This window comes from Gasterosteus aculeatus, chromosome 8, assembly GCF_964276395.1.
Source record: "Gasterosteus aculeatus chromosome 8, fGasAcu3.hap1.1, whole genome shotgun sequence".
Lineage (NCBI taxonomy): Eukaryota > Metazoa > Chordata > Actinopteri > Perciformes > Gasterosteidae > Gasterosteus > Gasterosteus aculeatus.
Genome location: NC_135695.1, coordinates 1,334,025 through 1,351,665, shown reverse-complemented (window position 1 = coordinate 1,351,665; position 17,641 = coordinate 1,334,025). Strand labels below are relative to the sequence as shown.

Below are 17,641 nucleotides of genomic sequence, written 5' to 3'. Positions count from 1 at the left end.
GATTTTGGGCCATACAAAATGAGTTAAATTTTATGTTTATGATATTAGACATGCTATATAATATGATTAGTTTGTGCTAGATATTAGAGATTAGATGATATATTGCATGCCATATTATGTTTAAGAAGCTTAAGGGCAAAAATATAATCCTTGAATGTATTGTATTATGATTGAGGTTAAGATTGAGTTAAGGAAGTGAGGGATTCCAGGTTCGGTCACATGGATGGAGCCAGATTGGATGGAGCCAGATTGGATGGAGACAGATTAGCCTATACTGATCCTCCAAGTTCTGTCTTTCCGAACCAACTTGTATGTGTAAAAGGTATTAAGTATCTCCGGTAAACTTTCTTTGCGGTTTGGCTTCGTCGAACGACAGGATTAAGGATTCAGGCTCTCCAGCTTCAACAGTTTGCAAGATCCCCAATCAATTTATGCAACAAAGGACGCCGCAGATCAGAAACCATTAATTGCCACATTTATTACACATAGAGGAATTTGACTTGGTGAATCAGTGCAATATAAGATAAAAATATAAGCAAGAATTAACAATATAAACAAATAAGTACGTTAAAACACGTACAGTAGGGAGAACAAGTATTTGATACATGCTTTGTAGAACACCTGCAAAATCGGCAGTGTAAGAGTGTCATTTTTATGATAGGTACTCTTCAACTGTATGTGACGGAATCTAAAACAAATCTTATGATTAAAAAATAAATATATTTTGCAGTTTATTGCATGACATAAGTATTTGATCACCTACCAACCTGTAAGAATTCCGGCTCTCACAGACCTGTCCAGTTTGTCTTTAGGAAGCCCTCCCGTTCTCCACCCATTACCTGTATTAACTGCACCTGTTTGAACTCGTTACCTGTATAAAAGACACCTGTTCACACACTCAATCCGACTCTAACCTCTCCACAATGGCCAATACCAGAGAGCTGTGTAAGGAGATCAGGGATAAAATGGTATACCTGCATAAAGCTGGGATGGGCTACATGACACTAGCATCAGCAAGCATCTTGGTGAGAAGGCAACAACTGTTGGCACAATTATTAGAAAATGGAATAAGATGACGGTTGATCTCCATCGCTCAGGGGCGCCATGAAAGATCTCACCTCATGGGGCATCAATGATCATGAGGAAGATGTGGGATCAACCCAGAACTAGGTAGGACCTGTTCAATGACCTGAAGAGAGCTGGGACCACAAGTCTCAAAGAAAACCATTAGTAACACACAACGCCGTCATGGATTAAAATCCTGCAGCGCACGCAGTGTCCTCCTGCTTAAGCCAGCGCATTTCCAGGCCTGTCTGTAAGTTTGTCAATGACCATCTGGATGATCCAGAAGAGGTATGGGAGAAGGTCATGTGGTCTGATGAGACGAAAATAGAGCTTTTTGGTCTAAACTCCACTCGCCGTGTTTGGAGGAAGAAGAAGGATGAGTACAACCCCAAGAAGACCATCCCAACCGTGAAGCATGGAAGTGGAAACTTCCATGCTTCTTTGGGGATGCTTTTCTGCAAAGGGGACATGCCGACTGCACTGTATTGAGGGGAGGATGGATCGCAAGATCTTGGCCAACAACCTCCTTCCCTCAGTAAGCGCATTGAAGCTGGATCGTGGCTGAGCCTTCCAGCATGACAACAACCCAAAACACACAGCCAGGGCAACGAAGGAGTGGCTCAGTGAGAAGCATCTCAAGGTCCTGGAGTGGCCTAGCCAGTCTCCAGACCTGAACTAATAGGAAAATCTTTGGAGGGAGCTGAAAGTCTGTGCTGCCCAGCGACGGCCCCGAAACCTGAAGGATCTGGAGATGGTCTGTGTGGAGGAGTGGGCCAAGATCCCTGCTGCAGTGTTTGCAAACCTGGTCAAGAACTACCGGAAACGTATTATGTCTGTAATTGCAAACAAAGGTTTCTGTACCAACTATTAAGTTCGGCTTTTCTGATTAATCAAATTATTACGTCATGCAATAAACTGCAAAAAATATATTTTTAAATCATACAATGTGATTTTCTGGATTTGTTTTAGATTCCGTCAGTTCAGATTCACAGTTGAGTACCTATGATAAAGATTAGACTCCTACGTGGGAAAACTTGCAAAATCGGCAGTGTATCAAATACTTGTTCTCCCCACTGTATGTCTGTATGTTTCCATGCTAAGAGAAACCACTGTGAAAATGTTCTGGGGATGAAGTATTTGGCTCAATAGGGGACTTGGTTCAAGACATCAACTGCTGACGAGAAACTGTTTCGATGAAGGAAGGTCTTGGTTCTGATAGACCGCAGCCTCCTGTCAGAGGGAAGGGGCTCAAGAGTCTGTGTCCGGGATGAGAGGGGTCTGCTACAATCTTTCCTGCCTGCCTCAGAGTCCTGGACGGACAGCAGATTGCTGCCGATCATCCTCTCTGCAGAGCAGATGACACGATTCACCCCCACACATACACACACTCCTCATTCTTCACATACATCAACAAATGTATTTGATGTTTGGATATTAGGACATCATGAGCAGGAGCAGTTGGCAGTTAACTGTGATTACTTTGTGCATATGTGGTTGTAACCATAATTCAGTGTTTGAACCTAAACCTTCGATCCCTTACTCTTGATAAGTCATTCAGTCATCTATGTTGCTTATCCTTTTAGAGCAGTTGTTCCCAAACTGGAGATTGCAATCCCTAGGGGACGCGGTGGGCTGACAGGGGGGTCACAGCTTCATAGAAGCGAAACTAACATGACGACTTGACATGCGCTGTGTTCGAACCACGCCCCCCAGAGCGGCGCAGGTTACAAGCGGACGAGCGCAGCAAAAAGGCAGAGAGACGGAGAGAAAGAGGTCACTCAGCTAGTTAAGTCGTACTTATCGGATCAATCCCAGATTGTGTTTGTACATGGTGAAAAGACAAGCTTCTGTGCTTGGACTGCTTTGATTTACCCAGTATATGCTTCCTTTAGACAATGTTATCAGAAAACACTGCATGAAGTTCCATTATTATGCAGATGACACTCAATTTTATCTGTCGATCAAGCCAGAAAAGACCGGCTAGCTTGTTAGACTTAAAGAATGTCTTAATGATAAAGGGAAACACTTCGATGACCAGCAACTTTCTGATGTAAAACAGGTTTTCCTGATAGGCCCAGGGCGCCTTTGAATTCAGCTGTTTGGTGATAGATTCTCTGGATAGAATTGCTCCGGTACACAGTAGCAATGTAGAGAATCTCGCGCCCAATCCCAATGTGCACGCTTATGCACTCAGACTTTGAGAAGCGCTCCGGGCTAACTCTGAGGGTTTGGGACTGTCCTATTGTCAAATTAGTGAGTGTTTGAGGCCTCTCAGTCAGAGCTTTTGAGCCCTTTATGAACCCTTTCCGTAAGTCAACATTGGATGCTAACTTAGCCCAAGGGAATTACCCACAAGTCTTTGCAACGTGAGCTTAAAAACAGTAACAAGTGAAAGCACGGGGGCACAAAAAAGGTAAACAAAGAGGACGGCACATGTGTGTTCAGACTGTCATAAATGCATTTCAACAGACTCACACATTTGGCCACAGCTCATCAAGAGCGAGACAGTCCACCTCTCGCCCCGTATAGACCAGTGTAAATCTGGTGACAAATTTCTCAGAGAAAGCAGAACACGTGCTGCACTGAATAGATTTGGATTTGTTTTAACTACCGATTCCAGAATTTTTAGTATGGGTTTGAGATCTGATTCTCTTCTAAATGTAGTTGGAGACTTTCAGACGATCCATACTAACCTGGCTTTGGTTGAGTCCACCTGGGTCTTGGGGAGTGACTCCAACGAAGGAGGTGCGATTGGCAGGGGGTGTCCCAGAGGCCGAGTATGCTGAGGGTGTTTGCGTTACAACATCAGAATCATACTGTCTCTCATGATTCCATGTTGCATGTTAAATTTCGAGAGGCAGTAGTGTACTACAAAAAAAATCTTACCATTTAAATAAGGAGCTACAACATAGCTGTCATTATTATTTTTAGTCAAATTATTATTAATGATGCCATTATTGCTTTTACTATCATTATTTTACTATATCCACTGCGGCTGTCATCAATAGTATTTGCAATTCTTCTGCCATTATTCTGCTAACTACTCTATAGATGAATCATTTCTCTTATATGCATAGAATGTATTGTACCCCTTTTATGTTTGTCATTCTGTACACATGACTATTGTATTTCAGCCCATCCTAATATAGGAATCCCTGTGTTTGACAGTTTCTTCCTTTTTTATTCCACCCCAAACCAGATAAATGGGGTTGAGTTGACCAACTCGATTGCGGTCAAACTCCACTAAGCTGATGTGTTTACACCTGACCTGAGAGGTATTCCAGATGTGCAACTGGATAAATGTCCAACACATGGTTATATAATAAGTCGAGTATAACATTCCACAAAGGACAGCTACAACACAAGAGCAACGATCTGTTTTTATGGAGCGGCCCAACCAATACTGTAATAGTAGTGGGCTACATACTATATCTACTGCAAGTATTTTCTCTACTCTCTCTCTTTGTTATTGTATATGACTAGTGCTGGGACTGGGAGCAGCTGCACTTTGGTTGTATGATCCATATATGTTATGGTAGGCGTGTTCCTATCCTTTGATACTAAAAAGAATGCATGAAGAATGAAAATTGTGGAAAGGCTGACAAAAGAGTTGAATTTCCTTCCATAGCTGGAAATCAGGTTTTCAATGGGGGTTAATCCTAAAACATATGCCACTAGTTCATTAAAGGCCACCAACGTCACTTACACAGGACGACGTGTTAAACTGACTGAATACTTTTCAGCCATATCTTAGTTGGGGGATTTAAATATTTTGCAACGCTACAGTATGCCTTACACTTAGCCTGTCTGCGTTATCTGAGAGGGAATTAATTTCTTTGCCATACTTCACAGATGCATTCATGATTATGCCCTAGTACTTGTATGTTTAAATGTTCCTTCTCTAGTAAAACTGTGTTGATTTCTGTGGTCGGGCCTTTAATATCATGGTATTTTTGTGGAGATCTGTTTGTTTCCTATATTCCTATATCCTGTATCCTATATAGAAGCAAGGAACGCAGACGCAAGAGCCCCTTGCGTGTCCCTTGCGTGTCTTTTCACACCTCCTTGCGTGCGTCGACCCATTTTTCTAAAGCTACACAAGCCTCCTGCGCCCGCAAAGCTGCGTGCAATTGGTCTGCTAACTACATCCTTTACGGAGTCTCACATTTCCGGTTTCATAGCACATAGGCGGATGGCCTCTGATTCATGGAGGGAGATCTCCACAAACGTCGGTTTGCCGGTCGAGAGGAAGTTGTGGAGGAAAATATGGGACAAATGTGACCACGATGAAAAGCAGCACGGGGCAATAAAGTCTATGATAAATAAATAAACAAACAAACCAACGACTTCCACACACAAAGACGTGACTCTCTAGGTCGTCTTCGACAAAAACATTACTCCACCTGGTGTTCTGGCGGTAAATTTCTTTGCAACACGCCAAGCCTTTTTGAACCATTAATTCAAACGAGTGCGGAGACGCAGACGCATGGGCCAGCCTTAAGACCCTATCTTAGCTTGGGATTTGTTTTTCAAATGAGTTTTAGGTGGTAGCCAGGCAAAAGGGGAACAGGAAATGGACCACACCAAAAATGCAACATTGTATGATTTATGAGCCTAAACACAATGAATGTACCCTTTCACACCAAAAGCAAATTATTTACGCGAGTAGATTCCATGCAGAGTCAATGCACAGACGCGAATGGTAGCGGAGTAGGCAAATTGTCAATGGGCGGCGTGGAGGACGCGAAAAAGTTAAAGAAGGCCGACGCTGTCGTGCGAAAGCCAATCAGCGTTGAGATGCTCCGCTCGTCATCACCGCCGTCCTGCTGCCAGAGCGTGAATGTACTTTATGAAACCAGTCACCAGAGAGCGACAAGCGCTCCGCAGCTGAGATCCAAAGCCTGTAAGTTGGGGTCTAACCGAGAGACGCTGGCCCTGATTCGACAAGTCATCACACTAGCTACTGGTCAGCCTGAAGTAGCGCTGGAAGCGGCAGTCGTCCAGACGCACTTCCTGGAGGAGTCTGTGAAATTCACTGAGCTGTGTGTGGCGACGGATGATGTCATGATCCCAAACATGACACCGTTTGCGGTTCTGACATTTGCCAATTAAAGCGCAGAATAGTGGTTATTTCTATTGTGGATAGTGGATATGATAACTGTCTTTACAGAAAATTTACTTCGCTTCTGAAAAGGGGCGTAGCTTATGAAGTGAAATAACTAGAACTAATCAGGCGAGTAAACCCGCACGAATAAAGCGCTGCGAAAAATTGTTTCGCTTTTGGTGTGAACGCAGCATTATTGTATAAAGTAATTCTTTGCTGTGAGAATTGGAGCATTTGATCATTTGTTCTAGTCTAAATTGAGCTGTGTTCAGTTTCTCGGAGTGGGGTCCGGTGGGAGTTGGCCTTCGCCAGTGCTACCCCTTGTCACCAATCCTGTTGTGGTATTCGTGGATAGGATATTGAGACATAGTCGTGGGGAGGAGGGTTCACAGATCGGGGTGCTGCAGATCTCATCATTGCTTTTTGCAGATGATGTGGTCCTGGTGGCCTCCAACTCTCACTGGAGCGGTTCGCAGCAGTGTGGAATGGGTGGGATGAGCAGCAATACCTCGACGTATTGCCCACTCCGGGTAGGGAATGAGTCTTTACCACAAGTCAAGGAGTTCAAGTATCTTGGGGCCTTGTTCACGAGTAAGAGGAAGATGGAGTGTGAGTTTGGCCTGAGAATTGGAGCAGCGGGGCGGTATTGCACTCGCTTTACCATACCGTTATGATGAAAAGATAGCAGGCAAACACCGCACATGAAGTGATAATGACATGATTGGTGCGGCGCAAATTACTTTGGCTTTCACAAGACAGCGTCGAGCCAAAAAATCAGTATTGAGATGCTCCGCCCGACATCACCGCCGTCCTGCTGCCAAAGGAATATATTTTATGAAACTGCCACTCCCTGGGAAAGACTGGCGCTCCGCAGCGGAGATTCAACGCCTGTAGTTGATGTCCAACTGAGAGATCCTAGCACAGTTCCTGGAAAGGAAGACGCAGTTCCTGGAGAAGTTGGTAAAATTCACCGAGCTGTGCAGCAACGGATTATTATGAAGACAAGCCACAGAGATAAGCTACGCCCAAATGACGCAAATTAACCCCAAATAATTGGGCGAGTAAACTCGTGCACGTGAAGCCTTCCCTTTTGGTGTGAACGTACCTTTAGAGAAACAAGCCAGTTGAGGGGGTTTGGGTATCTGGTAAAGATGCCCCCTGGGCGCCTCCCTAGGGAAGTTTTCCAGGCACGACCAGCTGGGAAGATACCACAGGGAAGATACAGGACTAGGTGGAGAGATTACATCTCCACACTGGCTTGGGAACGCCTTGGGATCTCCCAGTCAGAGTTGGTAGTCTAGGTATGTGCTATGTGGCCCGGGAAAGGGAAAGGTGGAACACCTGCGACCCGACCCCGGATAAGAAGGGAAGATGAGATGAGAGAAACCTTATGGTGGAAAGACGTATAATGAAAAATAAACTAATTGCATTTACTCATTTGCATTATGGCATAAGTTAGTACACCTGGGGAGCACCGGCGCAAATTTTTCATAGTTGAAAAAATAGAAATATTCAAAGCTGTCTCACAGCGAATGAGGACGTGGTCCGTCTAACAGGTCGTAGGTCCTCAGTGGGTTCTTCGAGCCAAGTAACAATCGTGCACCAGTCAAAGTGTCTTATTTATTTTCATTTCCCAAAATACATCCAGGTATGTAGCCTGTGTCAACCGCTCCCCTCCCACCCCAAAGATGAGCCCAATCAGCGACACAATAATCTGGATACCAGCATTAGAAGGAAAAAGGTTTGGGTGTAAATACCTAATTATCATAATTTACGGAAATTCATTTCATATGTTTGTGTGACGAGTCTACGTTTTATCAGGGACCATGCTATCCAAGAGCATGGATTATTTTTAAATGAAAATGACTGGAACCGGCACCGTCACTGACTTTGGTCCCAGTAGGAGCTTCTAACACCAATGGATATTCCTGACTGCTGCAGACCTGGCATCACATGGAGATCAGTCCCACTTCATCCAAACAGTGTCCTTTTGGTCAGTAATCAGAAACTGTTTCACAATTCATTGGACTATAAGATACTTGATGTGTGAAACCCTGTAAATATTCTTTTACACTCCATTAAATATACCTTGTGTATATACATGTTTAAGTCTAAACACTACTGTTAATGTTTGTGTTGTTGCTGAAAGCCAAAGTCAGGTGTTAATCACTCATGAAACATGTTGGGGTTTGTATCTTGGGGGTGTTGTAGTCAAATTGTTTGTTCTGTTGTTAAAGGGAAGCTGTGTTTTAACCTTCCTTCTAAATCCATCTCTGTTTAAGATTGTCTTTTTATTGGAAAATAACTGCTTTGTTAAACTCTGAAAAAAGTCTCTTTTCTCTTTAAATGCATCATGAGATAAGTTCTTATTGTTTTATAATGAAAACCTGCATTGTGCTCAGTGCTATCTATTAAAATGTACAAAACATTTGCTTGCATTAATATATTTTATTTCCTCTAAGGCTAAGGTTGTAATATCATAATTCCATGAGTTTATAAAAAATCATTTTTATATTTAAACTTGTTGAAGTCATCCAACCGAAGCACTGTGTTACTGAGTGAAGACAGTCTGAATACAAACAAATCAAATTCATTCCATAACCACAGTATGAATACATGTATTATATATATATATTGTGACGACCCCTGCTGTGGAGGCAGCAGCCTTCCAATGGGATTTGGGTTTGGTGATTGAAGGCACCTGGGCCCGGTGCCCTGAGATTAGGAAGCCCCGTGTTCATTCATTCATTCTCTATTCGTTACTGACATTCACATGTCATCTGGAATAGTTGTGGCTTTTTCGTCGTTCTTATGTTAAATAAAGAATATGTTAAACCTCGTAAACCAGTGCAACTCCAATCTTGTCATGGCCCAAAGAGCCAGGTCGTGACAATATATATATTAATATATATATATATATATATATATATATAGTGTAATATAATTCATTTTTATTCCCTATAAAATGAATCCATTCGAATAAAAAGATTTCATGAAAAGACTTATCATCGAATTGGTGGCAGGGATAATCTAAGAGTGTACTATAATTCCAAATCATCCATAGCTACAGTTTATGTGTGGAGAGTTACTGTTTACAACCATAGTAGGTCTGAGTTTGCACTCATTTCTTATGATTATGATGAACTGAGAGGACCACTTGTGGGATCGTGTCAAGAGTGGCTCTGTCATGAGTTTACTATGCTATTACTACTACTACTACTGTTAATACTACAACAATACATAATTGTTAGATTATTACTATTTTGTTAATAATATTAATAATAATAATTAAAGCGACGGATGGGTCCACGCACGTCGGGGGACTGGCCTCACAGCTACAAACACGGCCGAGAATGGCCGCTGCCGTCGGACAAACTTCTCATCAGTGAACGTTAACTGTGTGGAGCAACACCAGGAATGACGCTTTCCAAACTTTATCTTTAACATTATCAGGGTCTAAAGTCTTCTGACAGCACAATGTTAAATTATCATATGAATATCTACAAGGTAAGGAGGTCATGAGAAAGATTAGATAATCTGCTCCATATTTCCGAGATAAAACAACTGCAATGTTAACGGCAAATAGTGGGGGGTTTTCGCTGCTTCGTGCTCACATAGTTCTATATCGTTTCAAGCTTTATACAATATTTAAAGACAACAGTGTCAGGATCACACTGCCCAAATTTTAAAATAATCGGGGAGGAGTTTGGCCTTTTACAACTCCAAAAAGCAATGAAAATAAGCAAAAAATGGAAGAAAATGGCAGATATTGAACGATTAACTGTAGCAGCCCGAAGTGATCAAATATTATTGATTCCTTTAAATGCCATGATTGACTTTTTTGTAGAGCATAATCAACAGCAAAACTGTGCCAAAAATCAAGTCAATCGGTTACAGGGGGAAGACACTGGGCAGTCCTGACATGCATTTCAACTTTTGGGATATAATAAAGCCCCCTAAAAGGCAAAACATCTTAGATAAGAATAATAATTCCTAGAAATACAATAGGCTACGACTAGTTGTTGCGAGGACCCTAATAATTACTTTCATTAAAAAAACAACAACAATAAAGATCAGGGTAATCCACAACATTATATTAGTTTAAAACATGCATTGCTCAGTCTGGAATACATGCCAAATGACAAAAGATGTCTGTTTTGACCACTTACTGGGTGACGTGGATGAGTTTGCTCCATCAGAGGAGGTGCTAGTGGCCTTTGACTCTGCAGCCAGAGTTGCCCTGGGTAAGGAAGATGGAGCGGGAGCCAGGGAGGGTGCATTTCCAGGGGGGGCCAACATCTGAGAGGAAATGTAGTGACTGGGAACTTTTCCTTGGTTGCCTCCATTCAGCTAGAACAATATGACATTCAAAAAAGTCATGTCAAATGTGTTGCAATGCTGCTATACTTTAATGTCCTAGATAATACATCCCAAACATTTTATAATTGATAAGCATAGTTTTCCAGCAGATATGCAACTCACCAAGTTAAACAAAAATGTTTGAGGCGGGTAGACTTCACAGGGAGCGCCACTGTGCATGTCCAATAAACAGAAATCAGTTCATGCTACTGGCTCACATTTGCACTAAGTGGTTGTTTTTGTAGTTGTATCAGGATCAGGAATCAGGAATCAGGAAACATTTATTTACCAAAATATGTCAAACATACAAGGAATTTGTCTTGGCCGTTAGTGCGCGACAGTAGACAGACAAGACAACAGTGCACAAGTAATAAAATAAAGTAGAATGAAATGCTAATGCAATGGGTTAGTAGAATAAGGCTAAGGCTATGGGTTAGTATAAAACAAGGGAATCAAGTTAAAAAAATTTAAATATTAAAAAGTTAAAAAGAAAAATATCAAGCATAAAGTGCACTAACAAACAAGTAACAGACAAGAGACAAAGTGACAAGTGACAAAGTGATGAATTGCAGTTAAAGTGACGTGTGCAGTATGAGGGGGAGTGACCGGTGGAGTGTTATAGTCAGTCAGTGGGGGACCGGCTCTGTTGATGAGCCCGACTGCCGACGGGAAGAAACTGTTCGTGTGGCGGGAGGTTGTAGTCCTGATGGACTATTGAGCTCTCACTAGTTCTATAAATACCAACCTGCAAATGCACTGTTTCCCCAACCATTATATAGGGGGCGGGGGGGTGCCTCCCCAGGAAAGTTTTTTTTTTTGTGTTTACAGTTCTCCACTGCTCTCTGCATATCGGCGTTCATCTGTTATTCTAAGCTATTTTTGTCATTTCCAAGGTAGAATCCGTCGAGAAAAAACCTGTTCTACCAGTGAACAAACTCATTCAAGTTTAACATTAACAACATATTTCCGTCAAACTAGAATACCCATTTTCTTTTATTGTTTAAATGGCTCTGTCAAAAACTGGTAGATTGGTGTCTAGATCTGCAGCCAGGTCTAAAGTGCTGTTGATATTACACTCACGGCACCGCAACTTGTTTTTGGTTTATATTCATAACCTGACAAGAATTAAGCGTCTGCGAAGACATACAACTATTTGTGTAGTAATACGCTTGCTAAAGTAGTACTGCAGCTCCTGTGGTATATTCTTTGACTGTTTGTACTCACTGAGCTGGGAGCTTGATTGGCAGGGTCGCAGGCCAATGAGACCAGATCTTTGAGGGCGTCCTGGGCCAGATGAGGGGGATAGCGGATCGCTCCGTGGGGGAAGTAGGATGTGGGTGGGAAATGTATAGATGATGAAGGGTGGGGACTCCGAGACAGACCTGAACAGAGAGAGAACATAGCAAATGGCATTTGGTTCCTGTGTACATGTATGTTTGCGTTACAGGTCCTGACTGGGACCAAGTAGATGGATGGTACTTTTGGCAAAAACATCTTTGTGGGACGGACTTGAGGGGACGGGTGTTGTACACCGAGGATTTTCTCTTTCTGACGCGTGCTCTATGTCCGCTGGTGGGAAGTGAAGAATTCTAAACATTTGAGACTTTTAGATTATTAACATAAATTATCGCTAACGGGTCAACACCCTGGGATCGGCGACCCTTAATCAAACAGTAGATAAACTCAAAATGAATGTTCGCTCATGTCAGTCACACTCAGTGTACAAAAGTTGAAGTTAAATACAGCAAAATGTTAACGCCTTAGAAGAAAATATTTTTTACAGCACGCTACTCTCTAAACTTGCAGTATACTATTCCCTTTTCAGTTGACTCACATCATACAATCACATTGCATTAGTGTCTACTTTTTATCTAGCACATTCAACGTAAAGAAATCCATAGACATTGATCTGTGTACCGCTCTCCTTGTATGTATTGTAGCTTGGTACACAATTCAGCAGTAAGCCAAACTCCATTTAAAAGAATACCGGAGTCAGGATGTAGCGTCCAAGCTCCAGATGCTTTATTGTGCAGCACCGATGTACACGATTCAAATAAGAGTAAAGCTAAAACAGACAAAGGAACACAATGAGCAAGATGTGTATAAAATACACACAACAATTGAACTGTATGTAGCTCCTACGCTTCTGTAGCAGTCATCTGTATAGTGAAATAACAACAAGCTACAGACACAAAATTAACCTTTACCATCGACAAAAGTAATAAGATATTACTTTGTGGTCTATGCCAAACAAATACCCACAGACTATGCACTTTGAAAAATACAGTAAAGTCAGTCCGCACGTTACTTTGCGATAAGCGTATATATTAGAGATTACTCTGAAAAACGTCAACAACAGTTCTCAGAAAGTGACTCTGCTTTGGTTTGGAGAGGCATTAAACACCTCACACACTACAAGCCAAAAACCCCCCAATCCATGAATGACCTCCGCCTGGCAGACGAGCTGAACGAGTTCTACTGCAGATTTGGTAGTCAATGTCCTGACTTCATCACCCACAGCTTCACCAACCTGCCCCAAGACCCCCAGACCCACAAACAGTCGGCCTCATCAACAGAGCCCGGGTCCCCCGCTGACTGACTCTTACATCCCACCAGTCAGTCCCTTCACACTCCACTTTCACATACACTCACAATACAGTGTGTAGAGTATCGCTTGTGCACCTTATTTTCAACTTTTATTTTTAAATTCCTTCTTATCCTTTATTTTTAAATTGTCTCTTCTATATCCCCCTAGCCCATAGCCTTATATTTTATTCTGTAGAGTTAAATCGTAAATAAAAAATGTCATATAATCGTATCTATCTTGTTGTCCATGTCTTACTGCCTGATGCTATGCACCTACCGCCATGTCAAATTCCTCGTATGTCTATCATACGAGGAATACGATACATACATCTTGATGGTATTGTACAGTAATTGAATTACTTCAAATGTTTTTTTTTCCATTGAATGTGTTTGCCTTTGCTTTTATGAATGAATCCGGGTACCAACTTTGCCGCACCCCCCCCCTCCGACCGCACCGTTTGCTGGTCGGACCGTCAGCGCGGCCACCCCCCCGTCGACCCTCGACCGTAATGGTCTGACCCGCGTTTGGTGGAAATGGGCTGCATCTGGCCCACACCTGAAATGAGATGGTGGTGGTGTAGTATATTGATGAGCCAGACCGCGTTCACTTCTCGGCCATCAAACTCTGCCAAAACGTACAGCGCATGTGCGCTACAATGACAATATAGAGAAGTGTTCACTGAGGTCCAAAAAGCATTTTGTACTGCTACAACGATATAACTTGATGTAGTCAATATACCACATTATCCCTCTTTTAACTGACAATACATCTCTAACATTCTTGACTAACACAGGAGTATATTCACACGTTTAACGAAACAATAAATGGCCTAAATTAAACAAACGTTTTGCAAAATTGGTCAAGGTGTGTGTGTGTGGTGTTCAGTTTGTCTGTCTGAGCCTGAGCTTAAGGATTACAATCCGCTGTACGGGTACAGGCATATATCGCTCGGGTGGTTTAGTCACTCGGTTAGAGCGCCTCAGAACCAAAGGTTCTGGTTGCAGAAGCTCTGGTGTCGTTGAGTTAGTATCTACCACTCCGAGAACCGCAGCCAGCTTCACCATCACCAAGTTCAGCCGGTGACCCGCGGGGAGTTATATGTTGTTGTGGTGGCGGCCGTGGTTTGGCTCAGTTGCAGAGCGGACGGAGAAGGGAGTGGTTCCGGGAACGGTGCCGGGGGAGGCATAATTGGCCTCAGCTGAGATTAATCAGTGTGTCTTCTACCTTTAAGTAGGAGAGATCCGGCGACAGCGAAAAAGGCTTGCGAAGGAAGCTGGAGCTCCCGCCTGACGCAACCCGTCATTTTGGGTACAGATTGGCCGGGGTTTGATAAGCTAATGGGGGGCTGCAGGGGTGCATTCACGGCCGACAGGGTTATGCAAGATGTGTGTTGTGCTCAGCGGTGACGCGGGGTCGTCCGACACTGCAGACGGGGGGGGCCCGCGGAGCCTCCCGTAGAGACTCCGCCGGCTCCCGAGTTTCGCTCCATGGAAGATTTTCCACTGGAACAGTCTCGTGACGATACCCTACGCTCAGCCTACGACCAAGTGATACGTATTGATGGTCACCTGGTGCGCCCTGACGCAGCGCAGTCATTTCCGCACTTTTCATTGATTAGGGACAGACTGTATAGAGTGAGTCGTGACACTCGGACGGGGCAGGTCAACACTGAGTTGCTGGTGCCGAAAAGCCGCTGGGAAATGATCTTCCAGGCGGCTCACTATAACCCGATGGCTGGTCACATGGGATACGAAAAAACGCTAGACTGGATAATGACCCGATTTTATTGGCCAGGCATCCGGGGGGACGTGCGCCGCCGGCTGCGCGTCCTGCCCGGAGTGTCAGTTAGTGAACGCTCCGGCCATACCGAGGGAGCCGTTGCGTCCTCTGCCGTTGGTGGATGTTCCGTTCGAGCGGATGTCACGAGAGAATTTGCTTCAGGCCCAGGAGCGACAACAACGGCTGTACGACAGAGGAGCCAGGCTGCGACGATTCACACCGGGAGAAAAGGTACTTGTATTACTTCCTACATCCAACTCTAAACTCCTAGCCAAGTGACAAGGGCCCTTTGAGGTCACACGGCAGGTGGGGGACGTCGACTACAAGGTGGTGTGGTCTGACAGGGGCGGGGGTACACAGATATACCACCTGAACCTCCTGAAAGCCTGGAGGGGGGTGGAGTCTGTCTCTCTGGTCTCTACGGTATCGGAAAGGGAGGAGCTGGGGCCGGAGATCATACCTCGCTCCCTCGAGAGGCTCATCTCTCCGAGAGCCAGAGGGCGGACGTTGCCAGGTTGCAGGAGCGGTTTGCTAGCCTGGGTTAGAGAAGGTGTGCTGGGAAGCACAAGGTTGTTGGTTCGATTCTGGGCTGCCCCATGTTCCATGTCAAAATGTCCCTGAGCAAGACACCTAACCCCTAATTGCTCCCCGGGCAAAAATGTGAAAAAGCCATGGGTTTAAAGTGTAATGTAAGTCGCTTTGGATAAAAGCGTCTGCTAAATGACCTGTAATGTAATGTAATAAAAAGAGCAACAAGGCAAACAGTATTTCAGTGTATTGGAGGTGAAATTTAAATCCCACTGCAGACTGGAGGAGGTGTGGATACCAGACATAGATGCATGCGTATGTGTGGTGTATTAAATATATTTATGAATACTGACCACTGTGTACAGCTATGACTGGCCGGTGGTGCTGAGTGAAGGAGCCCAATCTTGGTGAGTCTTCCTGGGAAGAAGGACTTTCCAGCTCTGCTTTCTTCAATGGAGGAGACAGACCTAAAACAAAAACAAGGACCGACATATGGATTGGTGGTAGATCAGAAAAATCTGGACATTTTTTGGTTTAAAAGACCAACGTAACAGAAACTTTTTACATGACCTCCAGTGCCACACGCTTCCTCATATTATGTTGGCTTTATTATTCATCAGTGAAACTACATGCCTCCGACTTTTCCTTAAAACAGTACCGTCCTTCAATATATAAACATGCTGATGTTTGTTAATAATGAAAATTTCAGAATTGATCAGCAATTAGAGGCTGCTGAGGTTTTTTATGATGATTTTATGAATTGTCTGGTTGGGCAAAACCTATCCAGTCTGCTGCAACTCCATAAATCTGTGTTTTGTGTGTTTCCAGTGCTGGCGTTGGACTGCAACATCTGGGTTTAAAAGCAAAGCCAATGGTGATGTGCATTTTTTTAGGGGACAACTCCTCAGGTTGTTTAGAAGTCTATCAGAAAATATACTTCTCAGAGTTTTTATAGACACGACTAACAAAGCTTGGTAAAGTTTCATTAATCAATGGAGGCGTGTAAGACGTATGTCAGATATTCACATATTCCATCACTAATCGACGTGGGGCAAATAGAGCAACAAGGGATGGACCCAAATGCAGGTAAACACGGGGGCAGAAGGACATTTAACAGTAATTGTAAGGTAAAGCAAAACGAAGAAAAAACAACAGAATCAGGTAATGCAGACACATGCAAGATATATTAGCAGGAAAATAACAGGGAGCAAAGCAGGGAACATACCCGGAAGCGCAGCAGATGAACCAACACAGGGTACATCCCAAGTCTCTTATTTGTCATTTCCTTGCTCCTTGCTTGAACTGGAAGCTGTTCTGCTCCGCCATCCTAACGGGCACGCCAAAGCTTTTATTTCTGCTCTGAGGAGCGAGGAAAGAGGAGCGATGAAGGATCTCTGAGGAACCAGCAGCAAGGATGCACAAGAGCAGGCTTCCAGGAAGTGTTTTTGTTTTCATTGTTCATCAGTTATTTGATTGGATGCCGATTGGTCTGATCAACAATTCTACAGTTTTATACCATTGAAGACAAATGATGGATGAAAGATTTCTATTTGGTTTAATATTTGTTAACTGTAGGTCAGTCAAATTTCTTCATTTATTGGAAAGATTTTTATTTATTTCCCTATATAACTTTTATGGAGACAATTAAAGTCAGAGAGAGCTGGAGAGACAAAAACACTTTCTACATCACTTATCATAATAATATAAATTCATTTGAGTGTTCCAAAAGAAACATAATCATATGCTGGGTTATATTGTCGTGACAAATTTCAAAACCCATTGACGCAAATAATTTGCTGTGTTCCAAACCCTCCCCAAGAGCGGCTCATGAGAGAGACAGAGAGCCAACCACATGAAGAAAAGCGAGAAAGACACAGAGCGACATGGAAGGAGAAGAAGAAATCAATACAGTCACGATGTGCCAAGATGTGAGACTGGTGTGAAGTGTAAATCACACGGTAGTCTGTTCCAGCTGTAAAAGGCCACGTGATCATCACAACAACAAAGAAAAATCAAAACTAAAAATTTAAAATATAAGGAGGCATATCTGTCCCTGGGCTTTACACACTAAGGTCGGCCAAGAAGGAAGACCCCAGTGTGTGTGTAAAACACAGACCGTAACCACTAAAGTGTAAACTGAAAGACACTTGGAAACCCACCACCCTGATCATGAGAACGTAATTCAATAAAAAAACATGTTCAATGTTCCTATATTATCA

At 43.3% G+C, this 17,641-nt stretch overlaps 1 protein-coding gene across 8 annotated transcripts in view; it reads right to left on the bottom strand.

Moving 5' to 3' along the window:
- Positions 1-17,641, bottom strand: part of nfic (nuclear factor I/C) — a 56,283-nt gene that overhangs the window by 14,498 nt on the left and 24,144 nt on the right. For 4 of the 8 annotated variants that reach the window (XM_078107546.1, XM_078107543.1, XM_078107545.1 and 1 more), the window contains exons 9-11: positions 15,776-15,889; positions 11,753-11,910; positions 10,339-10,519 (exon numbers count right to left, since the gene is read on the bottom strand). In XM_078107546.1, coding sequence (XP_077963672.1) covers positions 10,339-10,519; positions 11,753-11,910; positions 15,776-15,889 — 453 coding nt within the window. Of the gene's footprint in view, positions 1-3,758; positions 3,848-7,274; positions 7,367-10,338; positions 10,520-11,752; positions 11,911-15,775; positions 15,890-17,641 lie in introns of all 8 variants that reach the window. The other 4 variants (XM_040183801.2, XM_040183800.2, XM_078107544.1 and 1 more) reach the window with 2 other exon arrangements.